The sequence below is a fragment of the Limulus polyphemus genome, unplaced genomic scaffold (assembly GCF_000517525.1).
Source record: "Limulus polyphemus unplaced genomic scaffold, Limulus_polyphemus-2.1.2 Scaffold215, whole genome shotgun sequence".
Lineage (NCBI taxonomy): Eukaryota > Metazoa > Arthropoda > Merostomata > Xiphosura > Limulidae > Limulus > Limulus polyphemus.
Genome location: NW_013665825.1, coordinates 97041 through 112200, shown reverse-complemented (window position 1 = coordinate 112200; position 15160 = coordinate 97041). Strand labels below are relative to the sequence as shown.

Here is a 15160-nt window from a genome sequence, read left to right as displayed (position 1 = left end):
AGAAAGAAAGAGAGGGGGGAGTATATTAAACTATTATTCTGAATACAGAAAGAAATGTCAGACTATAATTATGAGAACGTGTATAGAGGGAGACATTTCTGTATAATTCTTAGAATATATTCAAAGCTACTTTATATTCTGAAAGTGCCACTTATTCCAACATGGTTGATGTTTACTGGGAAGGCAACTTGGTATCGGCTTTATCCGATCTAAACTTTTGATTTTCGTACGTAGATATTATGCTGAGTCATTGTTTACTCCGTATGTCTTGATAACGACGGTGTTGTGTATTGTAAAATATCAAAGGCGCTAAAATTTCAACATAATTTTCCTCGCACACGCACACACACACAAAAAGAGAAGGCTATGTAATGTTGCTAGAAAATGTTATTTCCATTGTCGTTTCTATGGACTGTAATGTTTAAATCCATGGAAAACTAATAATATTTGGTTAATAGATTCACTGAACGTATCTGATAAGTAGATGGTTTTCAAACGAGACACAAAACTCGAGCGCTTTTGAAAAAAAAAAACATGTTGCTACAGGAAAAATCTTGACCTAAACTCTAGATAGATGGATAGATTCCAACGCTTATTTATTTCCCATATACACTAGTATATATCTAGAAAAAATAGAATTTTCCACTGGTATTGAAACAATTTATTAGAAGCAGGAGGATTCTTCAAACTTCCTATGGTTTGAAAAGACTGCGATTGAAAGCGAAGGATTAACCTCTGTGCTGTGAAGCATAACAGAAAGAAGTGAATATGATTTCGCGAAAGTTTTTACGAAGTTATACGTGTGGACACATTCAACTACCGTACCATGGCGTTTCAGTTCAATTACCAGAGTTTGGGATTTGTCTGAAGACTTATCTTTCCAACAGTACTGATTGTTGTTGTAGTTTATTTGTGTTGTTGTTTTTTTCCTTCATAGTCATACTCCCGAGACTGTAGATAGCCTTTGTCCCTTGTTTCAGTCGTGTTAGCAGTTCAGCAGGGACCTGTTTATTGAAGACCGTTCGAAGCCACGAACAAAATTAGTTGGGGTTGTCCGTAAAAGGTGGGACTTTGGAATAAACTAGTATTCCCTGGAGAATCTCCGGAGGCCTGTCACAAGCAGATCAAGAGAGGAAGCAGGTTGGAAGAAATTAGCCTCCGGGCTTGACCTGGTGTTTCGTAACTTAAGAAAATATAGTACCCAACAGGAAATAGACTTTGACCAAAAAGAAGCTCATTTATGAGGTTGAATCTTGTTATCGGGTTGTTCTTCAGATACAAAACCACCTTGGCGAGAACATAACGAGTCAATTTATGTCCAGTTCTAATTGAAGCAGCTTCTAACACCTCTTGACAGAACCTTTATTTGTCATCTTTTATTTTTTCATTTTAACAGGTCAGGATAACTTGATAACGTAGATAAAAACCATAATTTCATTATCAATATGTATGTATTATTCAATTTACCAGTAAAAACTTCAATGGCTATTTCTAAAGCCTGAACAATAAAAAGAGATTCGAAAATTATAGAGATGTGTATATAGTCTTTACGAATATACATATATAGATAAATATTGCTTTTCAATAACCACGAAATAACTCGGCTGATGATAAACCATCTGCACAACCAGTGTAGAATTTAAGTAGTTTTGTTTAAAATGTTTAAATATTACTTTATTTGAATTTCAATAAAAGACAGTAAGAAGTAATATGTTATTAGCTCACTAGAACTGTTCAGTATACTTTTTCATTACAGAATTGTTAGCAGAAGTCCACATAAGTTCACGTGATATCTTGAAAAATAGTTTTATAATGTACGTTATACTAATTTATAATTTTTTATTAATTACGTACGGAAACTGTTAATAATATCTTGAAACATGGATTGTGACATAATATCTTGAAACATGGATTGTGGCATAATATCTTGAAACATGGATTGTGACAATATCTTGAAACATGGATCGTGACATAATATCTTGAAACATGGATTGTGACATAATACCTTGAAACATGGATTGTGACAATATCTTAAAACATGGATTGTAACATAATATTTTGAAACATGGATTGTGGCATAATATCTTGAAACATGGATTGTTACATAATATCTTGAAACATGGATTATAACATAATATCTTGAAACATTGATTGTGAAATATCTTGAAAGATGTATTGTGACATATCTTTAAACATGGATTGTGATATAATACCTTGAAGCATGGATTGGGATATAATATGTTGAAACATGGATTGTGAAATATCTTGAAAGATGTATTGTCAGATATCTTGAAACATGGATTGTGAAATATCTTGAAAGATGTATTGTCACATATCTTTAAACATGGATTGTGACCTAATATCTTGAAACATGGATTGTGACATAACATCTTGAAACATGGATTGTTATATAATATCTTGAAACATGTATTGCGACGCACGTGACTAAAGAATATACGTCCTGCACATATCACTCAGAAATCAAGTAGGCTTTCAAATTAGTTCCAATCACGGTGTACTTGGTTTGGTTTGAATCTTGTGCAAAGACACACGAAGGCCATCTGCGCCCTCGGTGTACTACACTTAATCATTACATTAAAATGAAACATACTTCGCTTAAGAGGAAAGATGTCGTTTCTCTGACGACCATTCTTTTTTTTCTTCTTCCTTTTGTTGAGTGTTGTTTCCGAAACTCGTGTACAGTGTAGTAAAATTTCCACAGTTTTTACTGATTGTTTTTCCAAGAAACAAACTAATGTTTTACCAGAAGATAAACTTGTCTCAAGTGCCACTAGTTAAATTATGATAATGTTTTACCAGAAGATAAACTTGTCTCAAGTGCCACTAGTTAAATTATGATAATGTTTCACCAGAAGATAAACTTGTCTCAAGTGCCACTAGTTAAATTATGATAATGTTTCACCAGAAGATAAACTTGTCTCAAGTGCCACTAGTTAAATTATGATAATGTTTCGCCAGAAGATAAACTTGTCTCAAGTGTCACTAGTTAAATTATGATAATGTTTCACCAGAAGATAAACTTGTCTCAAGTGCCACTAGTTAAATTATGATAATGTTTCACCAGAAGATAAACTTGTCTCAAGTGCCACTAGTTACATTATGATAATGTTTTACCAGAAGATAAACTTGTTTCAAGTGTCACTAGTTTATCTTCCATGCATCATACATAAATCGACTTCCTTGCATGTTTTTGAGAACTGTATGACCACTCGACGGAACAAACAGCTTTATCAGACTTGAAACAGCCCAACCATTTATTGTATTAATAAATTGTTGCTTGGTAATTAAGAAAACATGCTGAAAAGTAAAAAAAAAAAGAACACGCCTAAAGGAAAACATTTAAACTGCATTGTGTGTAACTCAAATTATCCATTTTCTATACATCAGGCAGTAGACAATTTCATTCAGATCCCTAAGAACCAATTGGATAGTATTAAATAAGTATCTGTTTTAAAATAATAGTTTTAAGCTGGAGACAATTTGAAGATCGGGTTGGTGCCGGTCTGTACATCGAGGGCCCAAAGTTCGCGTTCCGTTGCAACAAAAACGTCGCGTTTCTCACTTTGATACCGTGGATGCGTTATAAGTGTGACAGTCAAAATTCCACTATTCCATTAAAATAACTCAAGTGTTTGGCAGTTGGTACTGTTGACTTTCTGTCTTCCCTCTAGTCTATCAGTTCAAAAATAGGGACGGCTAGCACAAATAACCTTTGTGCAGCTTCGCGCGAATATCTGAATAGAACCACGCCACTTTAATTTAATTTGATCATAATTTATCTTAATCACAAATATAAAAGATAATCTTAATTATAAGCAATTAGCTTACAAAAGTATGTCATTATTCTACATCTTTCTAATGAAAGATAACCAACTGATGCTTGATTAACCTAATGACCTTAGAAGCAATGTGGTTCTTCTTAAAACTATTATTTTCCTACATTATATAAAACCATGCCATATTTGTAGTGCGTGTACCTTACATTTTTCCATATCATCGATCAAATACTTCGGAAAATATGTAAATAGTTGACTTCAGAAATATTTACGCCGTAGAAACTGTTAATGACGTACGTTCGCCTCCACAAACATTACATACGCTACTTATAAATCTTAATGATATTGAGTTAAACATAAACTGAATTATTTTATTTTTTGATATACAAAAGTAAGAAAAAAAAACCTTAAAGTTTTGATAATATGGTAATTCTTTTAACTATCAAAATCTGGTTATTCACGAAAGACGATATCGGTTACTTAATCTTGATATCAATATGAACTTGATTGTTAAAAGAGTATCAGAAAGTCTAGAACAGAACAAAATTCATTATAACATAAATATCATGTTACTCTTGTATAACAAAAGAAAACAGCAGATTCTTAAGTGATCTTATTGAATCTATCATTAAATGCTTTATTTGTCGTTTTTACTCCGAAAAACCTGAAATATTTATGAACACTATCAATTTCTTAATGGTATGCAACGAACAGTGTTATATAATGTTGAACAGAGCATTGTGTAGTGCAAGCGTGCGCTGTGCGTTGTTAAACGTAATTTCAAATCACCATCATGTTAGTTCTTCTTCTGAGTACAAAGGTCTTGATCTTTAAATACAATTATCACATAAACAAAAATGTAACACTTATAAAACTTTAAACACTTATCGTTGCTCATAACATATTACCTATATTTTACTATTAAGTTGAAATGATGCACTTTTGTTTTACGCGCTAGTTACAACATAAACATCCTACACTCTTCAATTTACAAGCTTTAAAAGGTTTTTTGGTGAGTTACTTTCCTATATAACTCTGAAACTACTTCTGTTTACATAGAGCTTGTAAAATCTATCCCTTAACAACGTGATATGTCGTGTTCTACTTACTACTTAAAGCCAGTGATGACGGCAGTAAAACTTCCAGGATAATGTAGAGAAACATATCTATCTTTTCTTAGCTTTATTTACTGTCGTTGTAACCACCTGTTTAATATAAATAGAAAAAAATGTTAATAACAAAAAAAAGTACGAATTAAAGAAACCTGTAAATAACATTAAAAAATACATATTATCTATCGATATGAAACGATCTATGAAACCCGGTATCATGATATAGTTTCACGAAACTCCAATAAAACTATCCTGGTTAAACTGGGTTTGTTTACATGACACACACATACATATAATAATTATATAACTGTGGTGTGAGAGGTGCATGCAGTCAAACCTCCTTCTTTCCAATTTGTTTGAAATAAGTGTTAGTTAAAAGCAAATATTTAACAATGAAAGTTAAGTAATATGTTAATTTATTTCTAACACTGAAACAAAAGAAGTAATGAGTATTCAAACTGGCCCTAATTACATTGTTGAATACCTAAAACTTTACTATTCTCTGGGTCTCGAATGCTTCCTTTCTTTCCCACGCTCCAGATCTTTCGTCGAAACTAGCTTTAACATACCTAGCAGTACATAAGATATGAACAACAAAAGACCATTTGGTTCTTCAACGCTGTTCTTAAACACTTACCCTTGAGAAAAGGAAAAATAAGTTCATCCTTTATTTTCCAGCAAAACCATCAATTCTCCTTTTAAACTATTAAAAACGTGTTGGCCTATATTACTTCCTATGGCAACTCATTTCAAAAGTCAATCATCCTGTTAGAAAATAAAACTATCTTTAATGGAGAATCTAGCCTGTCTTTTCCTAATCATAAACTTGGGTCCTCTTATCCTGTTGTACAGGATGAAGAATTCAGAGACCTTTATCCACACCGAGATCCAGGAAAATCCTGTAAACTTCAATAAGATCAATTCTTACTAGTATTTACTCGAGAGAAAATAATTTAAGATTTTAATATGTGCTGATAAAATAACCCTTCCATCTTTGTGCTGATAAAATAACCCTTCCATCTTTGTGCTGATAAAATAACCCTTCCATCTATGTGCTGATAAAATAACCCTTCCATCTTTGTGCTTATAACATAACCCTTCCATCTATGTGCTTATAAAATAACCCTTCCATCTTTGTGCTGATAAAATAACCCTTCCATCTTTGTGCTTATAAAATAACCCTTCCATCTTTGTGCTTATAAAATAACCCTTCCATCTTTGTGCTTATAAAATACCCTTCCATCTTTGGAATCATCCTGGTAGTACTGTCTGTGGGACTTTCCTATAAGTCAATATTCCTTCTTAGATAAGGAGACTAAAACTGTACTCAATATTTCAAGTGAAGCCTAAGTAATGATTTATATTTAGGAATTCAAATTTCATTTCTGTTATCATGTGGCGAAACATCAAACCTAATTATGTAACGATCACTTTTCCCCAAATGTTTCCCCACTTAAACTCTTGCTAGTGATTAACAATAAATCTCATATGGCATCCCATCTGGTTGGCTCTCTAATTATTTGATATAGAAAGCCATTTTCAATCATTTTATTCACTGTTTGACTCCATAAAATCTTAATCAATGTGTCTAGAATCAGTTGGCCCGGCATGGTCAGGTGGTTAGGGCGCTCGACACGCAATCTGAAGGTCGCGGGTTTGAATCCCCGTCCCACCAAACATGTTCGCCCTTTCAGCCGTGGGATCATTATAATGTGATGGTCAATACCACTATTCGTTGGTAAAATAGTAACTCAAGAGTTGGTGGTGGGTGGTGATGACTAGTTGCCTTCCTTCTAGTCTTACACTGCTAAATTAGGAACGACTAGCGCAGATATCTCTCGTGTAGCTTTGCGCGAAATTCAAAACAAACAAACTAAGATCAGTCTTCATATGCTGTTATCAGTATCCTTATTAGTAATAAGCCTTATTTCATTATACGATTTTTTCATTGGCATTACCTGTCTAGTGAGGTAGTCTATAACAATTGCCAGTTAAACAATTTTCATCTTTGAATCCCCTGACTGGAACCCATATAGATTCAATCTCTTGACTAACCATTTTTTATGTCTTCAGTCCAACAGACTGCAATTCAATATCCATCTCACCTATATTTTACAAAGTATGTCACTAATAAATCCTTATAGCCTGGAATTTCAATACAATTCTTATTATCGTTTTCTTCAAATATAACCAAGTTACAGTAATTACCATTATATATATCATAGCCATCCATTTCTACTTAATCCCTGAACTCCTCCGTTTTGTTTCTAATACTCCAAGCATGAAAATAATAGCAACTAAGCTGATTATTGAATATTTCACTTGTTTTGCTCTAAACCTTCGTTTTCTAATTTCATTGTTGCTCTGGCAATCCTATCGATTTGTATATTCCCAAATAATTATGCTCCCTCATTACTATGCAAGTTTAGTTAAAACTATCTTTAATAAATATCTTTCGAGCTTCCCCAAACATCCAGCTTAGTTGGAGTCTACCTCTAGAATATAAGTGCCCCTTATTTTTAAAACTATCCCACAAGAACAACTAGCCCACTTGTTGCTCTAAACATATCCCTGATAATATTTCATTTAATTCCTGGATTTTATAAAGTAGTTCATACCCACATGATGTGCGCGGGGCACTCCCGAAAATACCATACGTCTATTTCGACCCCTAAACTCTGGAGAAGTTTTCTAAAATTTTTAGCAGCTCTTCTAATTTACAACTTCCAATATCATTCGCTCCTACGTCCACTGTAAAAAGAAAATGCTTCTTGTTATCAGCAATTAAACTGTCCCGTACCTTATTACCTGGAGCAAATTCTAGTCCTAGTCTTTCTATACTCACCGTTACAAATACTTTTATCAGTATACTCAATGAAAGAATCTCCTATAATGTAATCATCATGATCATCTTCTTGACAATTGTGAGAAGACAAAGAATCGCCCCCTCGATGGCTTAACTATATATCTGGGAGATTATAACGCTACAAAATCGTGTTTTGATACCAGCGATGAGCAAAGCACGGGTAGCGCATTACGTAGCTTTGCGATTAACAACAAAAAAAACAAAGCCAAAGGTTAAAACCTATTATAGACCTGAATGTTGATTGAACCTGTCTTGTATGTATCATTCTTGTAAACACAGAATTCCTATTATCACCCTCTCCCAAAATGTCGTTTGTTCTAACTATCCATTTCCTATCTTGCTAGGCCCGCCATGGCCAGGTGGTTAGTGGTGCTTGCCTCGTAATCTAAGGGTCGCTGGTTCAAATCTCCTTCCCACCAAACATGCTTGCCCTTTCAGAAGTGAGGGTCTTATAATTTGATGGTCAATTCCACTATTCGTTGGTAAAAAAGTAGCCCAAGAGTTGGCGGTGGGTGATGATGACTAGCTGCCTTCCCTTTAGCCTTTCACTCTAAATTATGGACGGCTAGCGCAAATAGACCTCGTGTAGCTTTGCACGAAATTTAAAATTCCAATTCCTGTCTTGCTCCATTGATTTTCGTTCTTAATATGTTACTTACCAACTATAATTGAGTAGACTTTCCCAAAGCTATCTCTAGCTTATTCTCAAGTAAGTAAGCCTCTATAAATATAATGTTCCTGCGCTTCTGAGCCTTCTGGAAATTACAATCAAGTCCACGTTTTTCAAACATAACATCCCACCCTATAAATTCCATCCCACTTATCCCTGAACTACTTCTAAGCACATTAAAGTTTACTAATCTTACTCTCTGTTACTGATCTACCCATCCTATAATTGTATATTTAACTAAAATTAAGCCATTTCACAGTTTATAGTTTAAATTTCTAACGAATTTGTTGTTATGTATTTATTTTGATATGAACGTTGTTTAGATTAAGTTTATATTTAGAAACATACATAGCTTATACTGTTAGATAGGTATTGCGAAACTATTCTCCAAAGTTGTAGAAGATTCTCTAGAGTATGAACCAGCAATATATCTATATATGTAAATGCTCTGACCAGTATTGTTACGTAAGACTGAATCTTCTAGAAAACCTTCCTACGGCTATAAATATAACCAACGGGACGCGCCAAGGAGTGTCTATTATTAGTTCGCTATAATCGGTGTGCTATAAAACTTCGAAAGCTATAACTGTGATTGTTATAACGCTTATCAATCGGAAATCTTAAGATACCTGACCAGGAATATTTATAAATTTCGAAAGTTACAAATCATTTAACTTCAGTTGATTCTCATCGGACATTAGTAATTTTACGAAGACATATAAATTCATCGTGGAAAACGTAGTGTGTGTGTGGCCAAGGACAAAGCTAGCTAGCTTCCCAGCCAATCGTATCTACATAAACTTTTAATTAGCTCGCTCATCGTGAACTCTTGATAAGATATCAAGGAAGTTCCAGACTAGAAAGAAAGCTTTATATTGTTTGTAAGTTTGTGAAACTTTTATCTATAAATCATTGTTTGTAGTAACTATTTGTAATAATTGTTATTGTAAATTGTATTGTTGTGTGTATATTAAAACGTATTTTTGTTAAAAACGAAGACGGTGTGTATCAATCTTTTTGGCAAATATCGTAAATTGACTAAAATATCGACATATATTTAAATACTAAATCTAAAGTACGATTTAACTACTAAATTTAAATTATCAGTTAACTCGGCTTCGGACCATTTGAAATTCTAATACGTAACGAATTGTAGATAAATCTAACACTAAAATAACATAACATATTAACTGATACTGATATTCTTATTGCAGTTGTGATGTACTCCACGTCTCTAGTTACTCGTAACTAATTGCTAATTTAATTTACTGATTCATGAAATTCTCAGAAACTATCTGACACTAATAGAAACAATAGTTTCAACTTTTAATAGAAACAAATTCTCCTTCGTAATTAGCTAACTAATACTATTACTTAAGAACAATAAGTTAGACCTAAGGATCTGAATATTAAACTTAAAGAAATAAGGAACGAAGTTTCTCTTATACATAGACGCGTATACCTTTTTAAATATTTGCATATACTAATTTGAATTTCTTGGTCCCAGTAATCTCGCCATCTTGGATTTCCTTTCGGTGCGGGTTCAAGATTGCTTAGGTCTTACAAATATGTTTATTTTTGTGACAATGACTACTGGTAATTTATTTTCCAAAGGAAAAGTCGAAACCCCAGCAAAATGATGAATTTCCTACAATCACTAGGACAGAGTGTGCATGCTCAGTTTATTAGCATGCGTCGTCTGCTACTTCACTGTTGTTGTTACATATTTGAGTTTTCCTTCATTTGAAGCGGAACAAAGCTTTATCAAATTTAATTAAGGATTTTAAGAGTACAGTTATACGTGACTGGATTGGTACTGGTTGCTATGAGCAGCGATTTAGGGTTACCACTTGTAGTTTTCATCTCGGATTTTTTACCACCACGAGCGCAAGGTAGCTAAACATTTTGTTGTTGTTGTTTTGTTTTGTTTTATCCTGCTTTGCCATAATTAGTTCATTGCCGATTGGGTCATCCAATAGGGGTAAGTAAATAAATTTAGCACTTACTTAGCCACGGAATATGATTTCTTAGAAATATAAATGTAAGTCCTATCGACTTTCCCCTAAAAAAACGAAAAACAACTACTCATAGGCATACAGCGGTACCAACGATAGAATATATGCACACCTAGGCTTAGGCCTAGAAGAAAAGATAAGCTAAGAAGTATGGTCTGTAGTGACAAAAGGTAGTAGCAGTGGTATGCAATGCAGTTAACACTTTATAGAAAATGATGTGTTCGAGTGCAACTTGGTATTGATGACTAACAATTCCAGGTTTGTTTTACTTATTTCTAAACTTAAGCCTTTTTTAGAAAGACATGAAAATTAAAGATAGAAAACGAGAAGTCTAGGCTTCACCCCTAGATCTTCAACTACTACTTCGTTTGTCACACTGGCTGCTAGTAATGTCGTACTAAAACGTAAATGAGTCCAAACCTAACTAACATAACTACAGTATATTAGAATAATTACTCTACACTTTAATATTACCAAAATAATTCTGATATTTCACCTTTCTGTATCTCAGTATTCAAAAATCCCCCCTTAACCCCATTTCTTGATAATCTCGCGTATGTCCATAATATATATCGTTGAAATATTCTTTGAATTCAAACTTTTCGTTTTGAATATTAAACGTAAACTACATTGCATATTTACCACAAATATATTTCTTTTCTCCAAATGTTTTTTCTTCATGGCTATAGGTTTCTAACACCAAGTAGTTTCAGTTTTTCACAGAAAAGTTCCTTGACTTTATCACTCAACTACAGTTCTGAGCAAAATGTAAATCGAAAGAGAAAATACAAAATTTTCAACAAGTGACATACTTACAGGTTAAAAAAAAACTTCCAAAAATAATAACTTTGAAAATCATTATATTGTCAAAAGAAAGCTTAAAAATATTTTATTTCTGTCAATGACATTTCTTTCCTATAAACTGAGTTTTGTCTATTTGTTCTTTTTAGTAAAAAAAGTAATTTCAAGCATGGTTAGGATAATAGTTGAATGTAGCTTTAAGTTTGTATTAGCAGTAAAATAGTAGGATAATACTGTTGCTATGACGATTTTTCATTATCACCAAAATTGTGTATTTTGACAAAACTAAACATGGGGTCTGTCTTTTTTATTTGTGGGGGGTGGTATTATACATTAATGAACTATATATGCAGGTTTCAGAAAATCTTATTCTTTAGAAAAAGAAGATTTAAATGTTCATGGTAAGTTTTTACCTAAACATATTTTTTTACTTGTTTGAAATTCATATACTTATACCTAATTTATCATAAAAACAAAACTGAAACCAAATAAAATTCAGTGGCTCTGACACAGATATTATCTAATCACAGTTTGTGTTTTCTGTTAAACAGTGAATAGACTGCTTCCTAAGTAATTAAAATTAATGCCTAGGGGTTGTCAAACAGTAGATTCAAAATTAGATACTTTGATGGTATCTACTACTTCGTCACGTTGAATAAGCTTACGACTGCAGATAAAAAAAGTATTGACCTTCGTATTTAATTTAAAAGTCAAAACCCTACACTCTTCTAAGTGTGCCTTCACTTTCTATAAACAGAAGCTTTCACTTTCAGTAAAGCAATAAGGAAAACTCCGATGCGATTTGTACATGGCATTAAAGAAGAAAAGAACAGAAAACTAAGATCCTGCAAACTTCTCTTGAAATTACGTTTTCGTGAGTCTATACTGAAGCGTCAATTTACGTGTATTACGAATTACTTATCTTAGTTTCGATCCCCTGGGTAATTCCCTGCGCTGACTTAAAATCTCCGATTGCTACATAAAACAGAAAAGTAAATATAGTAATTGTCTGCCACAAACCTCTAACAAAATGAATAGTCCTGCCTACACGATATCAGGGGAAAATACATGTTCCACCAAATACTTTTAGTGAGTGTTCGCAGCTTAAGACGTCAAAGAGTATTATTTAAGTTAATTAACAATCTATTACATAAATACTGTAAAAACAGAGTTGGAGGTGTAAGTTCATTTTCCTTTTTATTCAATGGTATTTAAACAACAGAGAAAAAATTAATGTTATTTTTGATCGTGGTTCTCGTCCTTGAAATTTTTCGGCTAAATTTGAGAGCATTAAGAGTACATGTGACTAAAAAGACAATGTCAGTATATATATATATAAAGACTCGGGTTATTTCTACGTCATATTACTACGCCAGTAATACTATGTAGATAGTAATGACTGCATTACCGCTGTTTGGCATTTACTTAAACGTCTTGTAAATTAAAGTCTTATGCTATTAATTTTTAAAAAGATGTTTTGTTTATGTTCGAAACTAAAACTTTCCGTACGTGACTAATAACCAGAACTATTTTCTTAAACTTGGCAGAATCCATTATATAAAAAAAACATCCACATGTATTCATTGCACACGATTTCCATACGTGACTAATAACCAGAACTATTTTCTTAAACTTGGCAGAATCCATTATATAAAAAAAAGCATCCACATGTATTCATTGCACGGACATTATTCGCCATATCGATAGGCTAGTGCAAAATAGCTATAATAGAAATTAGGCCTATTTGATACTCGCTAGGGAAATATTACTTTCCTATGGTGAACCCATTCTTGTCGTTCTCTCAGTTCTGAATTCAATGGTCATGGTTAACATAGCAACTATAAGTCCTCCCCCCCCCAAAAAAAATTAACATATGTCCGTTGCGTATGGTAATCCCGTAATAAATACTAAAATTATCAAACTAATCAAATACTGGAATAAGAAATAATGCTAAATGACAATAAAATATACAAACTAAAAGGTTTAGGAAATTAATAAGGATTAACAGAAAATAAAATGTTTGGATCAAAATGTTTAGGTAATTGCTTTAAAACATCGTTTTATTTTAAACTGTTTTCTTTCATTTACTTTGTGAGCTTCAAGTAAAGGAACCCTGACTGTTCTGAGGACATGCCAATAGCCAATGAAAAAGAAATGGTAAAATGGTGGGATATTCGTGACACATAAAGTTCGGAGAGCGAATGCCAACTGAATAGAAACTGTCTTAGTTATTGGTTTTCGTTGTTTTCAGTGTGTATGACTAGAAAGGCTGCTGTCAAGTTGAATTTGCTATCGGATCTTTCATAAGAGTAGAACTAAGGCTATCAAACGTACACTTACTGTTGATTATTGTTTTATCTTGACGGAGAATGTCACAGCCTTGCGATAAAACGTCAGAAGCAAAAAAAGGGAATTTTAATCTTCTGTCTTATTCAATCAATAACTGTTGAGTTTTTATCATCTCTTGCTACAATTTCACACAAAAACCTTCTTTGCAGAAACCACTACTACGATACCGAAATATAACACTTTCAATAGAAAAAATTGTCTACAGCTCTAAACAGTAATTTGGATGCAAAAAACGGACGTTAACAGCAAAAGTCAAATGAATAATATTTCTTTAGCTCGATCGCTGTAGACTATGTTTTTGATTTTTAATTTAGAAGTTTGTAATAATGATAACTAGAGGAAACTTAGACTCACGTAATGAGCTCGTACTTAAACGTCTAGAATTTTCTTATGTTACGTCTCTGTCCGTTTGTTAATTTTCCATAGAAATTATTTCCGATACAGCGATACAAGTCCTTTCTCAAATAAAACTAGTTTATTCTTTCTAAATTCAACTTTGCAATACACTTAATTTCCACAGTCTCTTTAACTTCAACACACGCTATAATTCTCAACGAACGATTCACGCACTTTACTTACTACCGCACTTGACTCAATTGTCCGTCTATATCTTCAATATCTCTGTCTGCTATCCAATTGTTGCCGTCACTTTATTTGCCGGCTTATATACTATAAGAACACGAGTCTAGCAAACGCTAGGACGTTCGACAGGTTCCTCGATCTTTCTAGATACTCATTAGGTGTTACCAGCGTCACGTGACTTCCGCTGTAGTAACATTTAGAAGTTTTGGAAAACTATTTGAACGATATAAAAACGCAGGATACATAGAGTAGATAGAATGTTGATTCCTTAGAGAGTCGTTTACAATGGTTGATTTATTAAATATTGAGTCAATCAGTTAGTTATTTCTGCGCTGTAAATTTTAAACTTGAGTTTTCAACGAACTTATAGAGACACGAGAAGTATTGTACACATGAAAGAAGTTAGCGAGTAAATAAATTAATGTTTAAAGTTGTTTGCGAAGTTAGGCCTACCGTTAGTTACGTGTAACTTGTACAAGTTGAAAAACCTACAGAAGAAGAAATTAAACGCTTTCGCTATCTTTAAGTATACTGAATTTTGCTTTACTTTTTATATAAGTTATACAAAGAACCCGCCTACCAATAGAAACTGTTACAACGCTACGTACTAATTTGAATTTAAGAAACGGACGCAAAAAAAAAAAGGAATATAACTACTTTATTAAGATTTTATTATTTAAGATAATGTTTCTACAGCTCTATGTTACTCTTTGGATGCAATAAATAGTCATTAACAAATAAAGACAACTGTTTCTTAAAATCATGTTTCTGCAGCTCTATGTAGTTGCTTGTATACAATCAGGCCCGCCGACAGGGGGGGGGGGGGCAAAGAGGGCAACTGCCCAGGGGCCCGGGCGAATGAACCTGGTTATGCCGTAAAGGCCGCAAGCATCTTTAGGTTATATCTTCATTTAATGATAAAACCATAAGTTTTGGTCTTTTCTTTGCACATAGCTTGATATATTAAG

At 33.2% G+C, this 15160-nt stretch overlaps 1 protein-coding gene across 3 annotated transcripts in view; it reads right to left on the bottom strand.

Annotated features, from left to right (window-relative positions):
- LOC106478478 (nephrin-like) overlaps window positions 1-15160 on the bottom strand; it is a 130453-nt gene that overhangs the window by 91607 nt on the left and 23686 nt on the right. For all 3 annotated transcript variants that reach the window (XR_002609913.1, XM_022382079.1, XM_022382080.1), the window contains exon 2: window positions 4907-5002. Coding sequence is in view for 2 of the 3 variants with exons in the window: in XM_022382079.1 (XP_022237787.1) it covers window positions 4907-4961 (55 nt within the window). In the remaining variant the exon portion in view is untranslated. The remainder of the gene's footprint in view (window positions 1-4906; window positions 5003-15160) is intronic.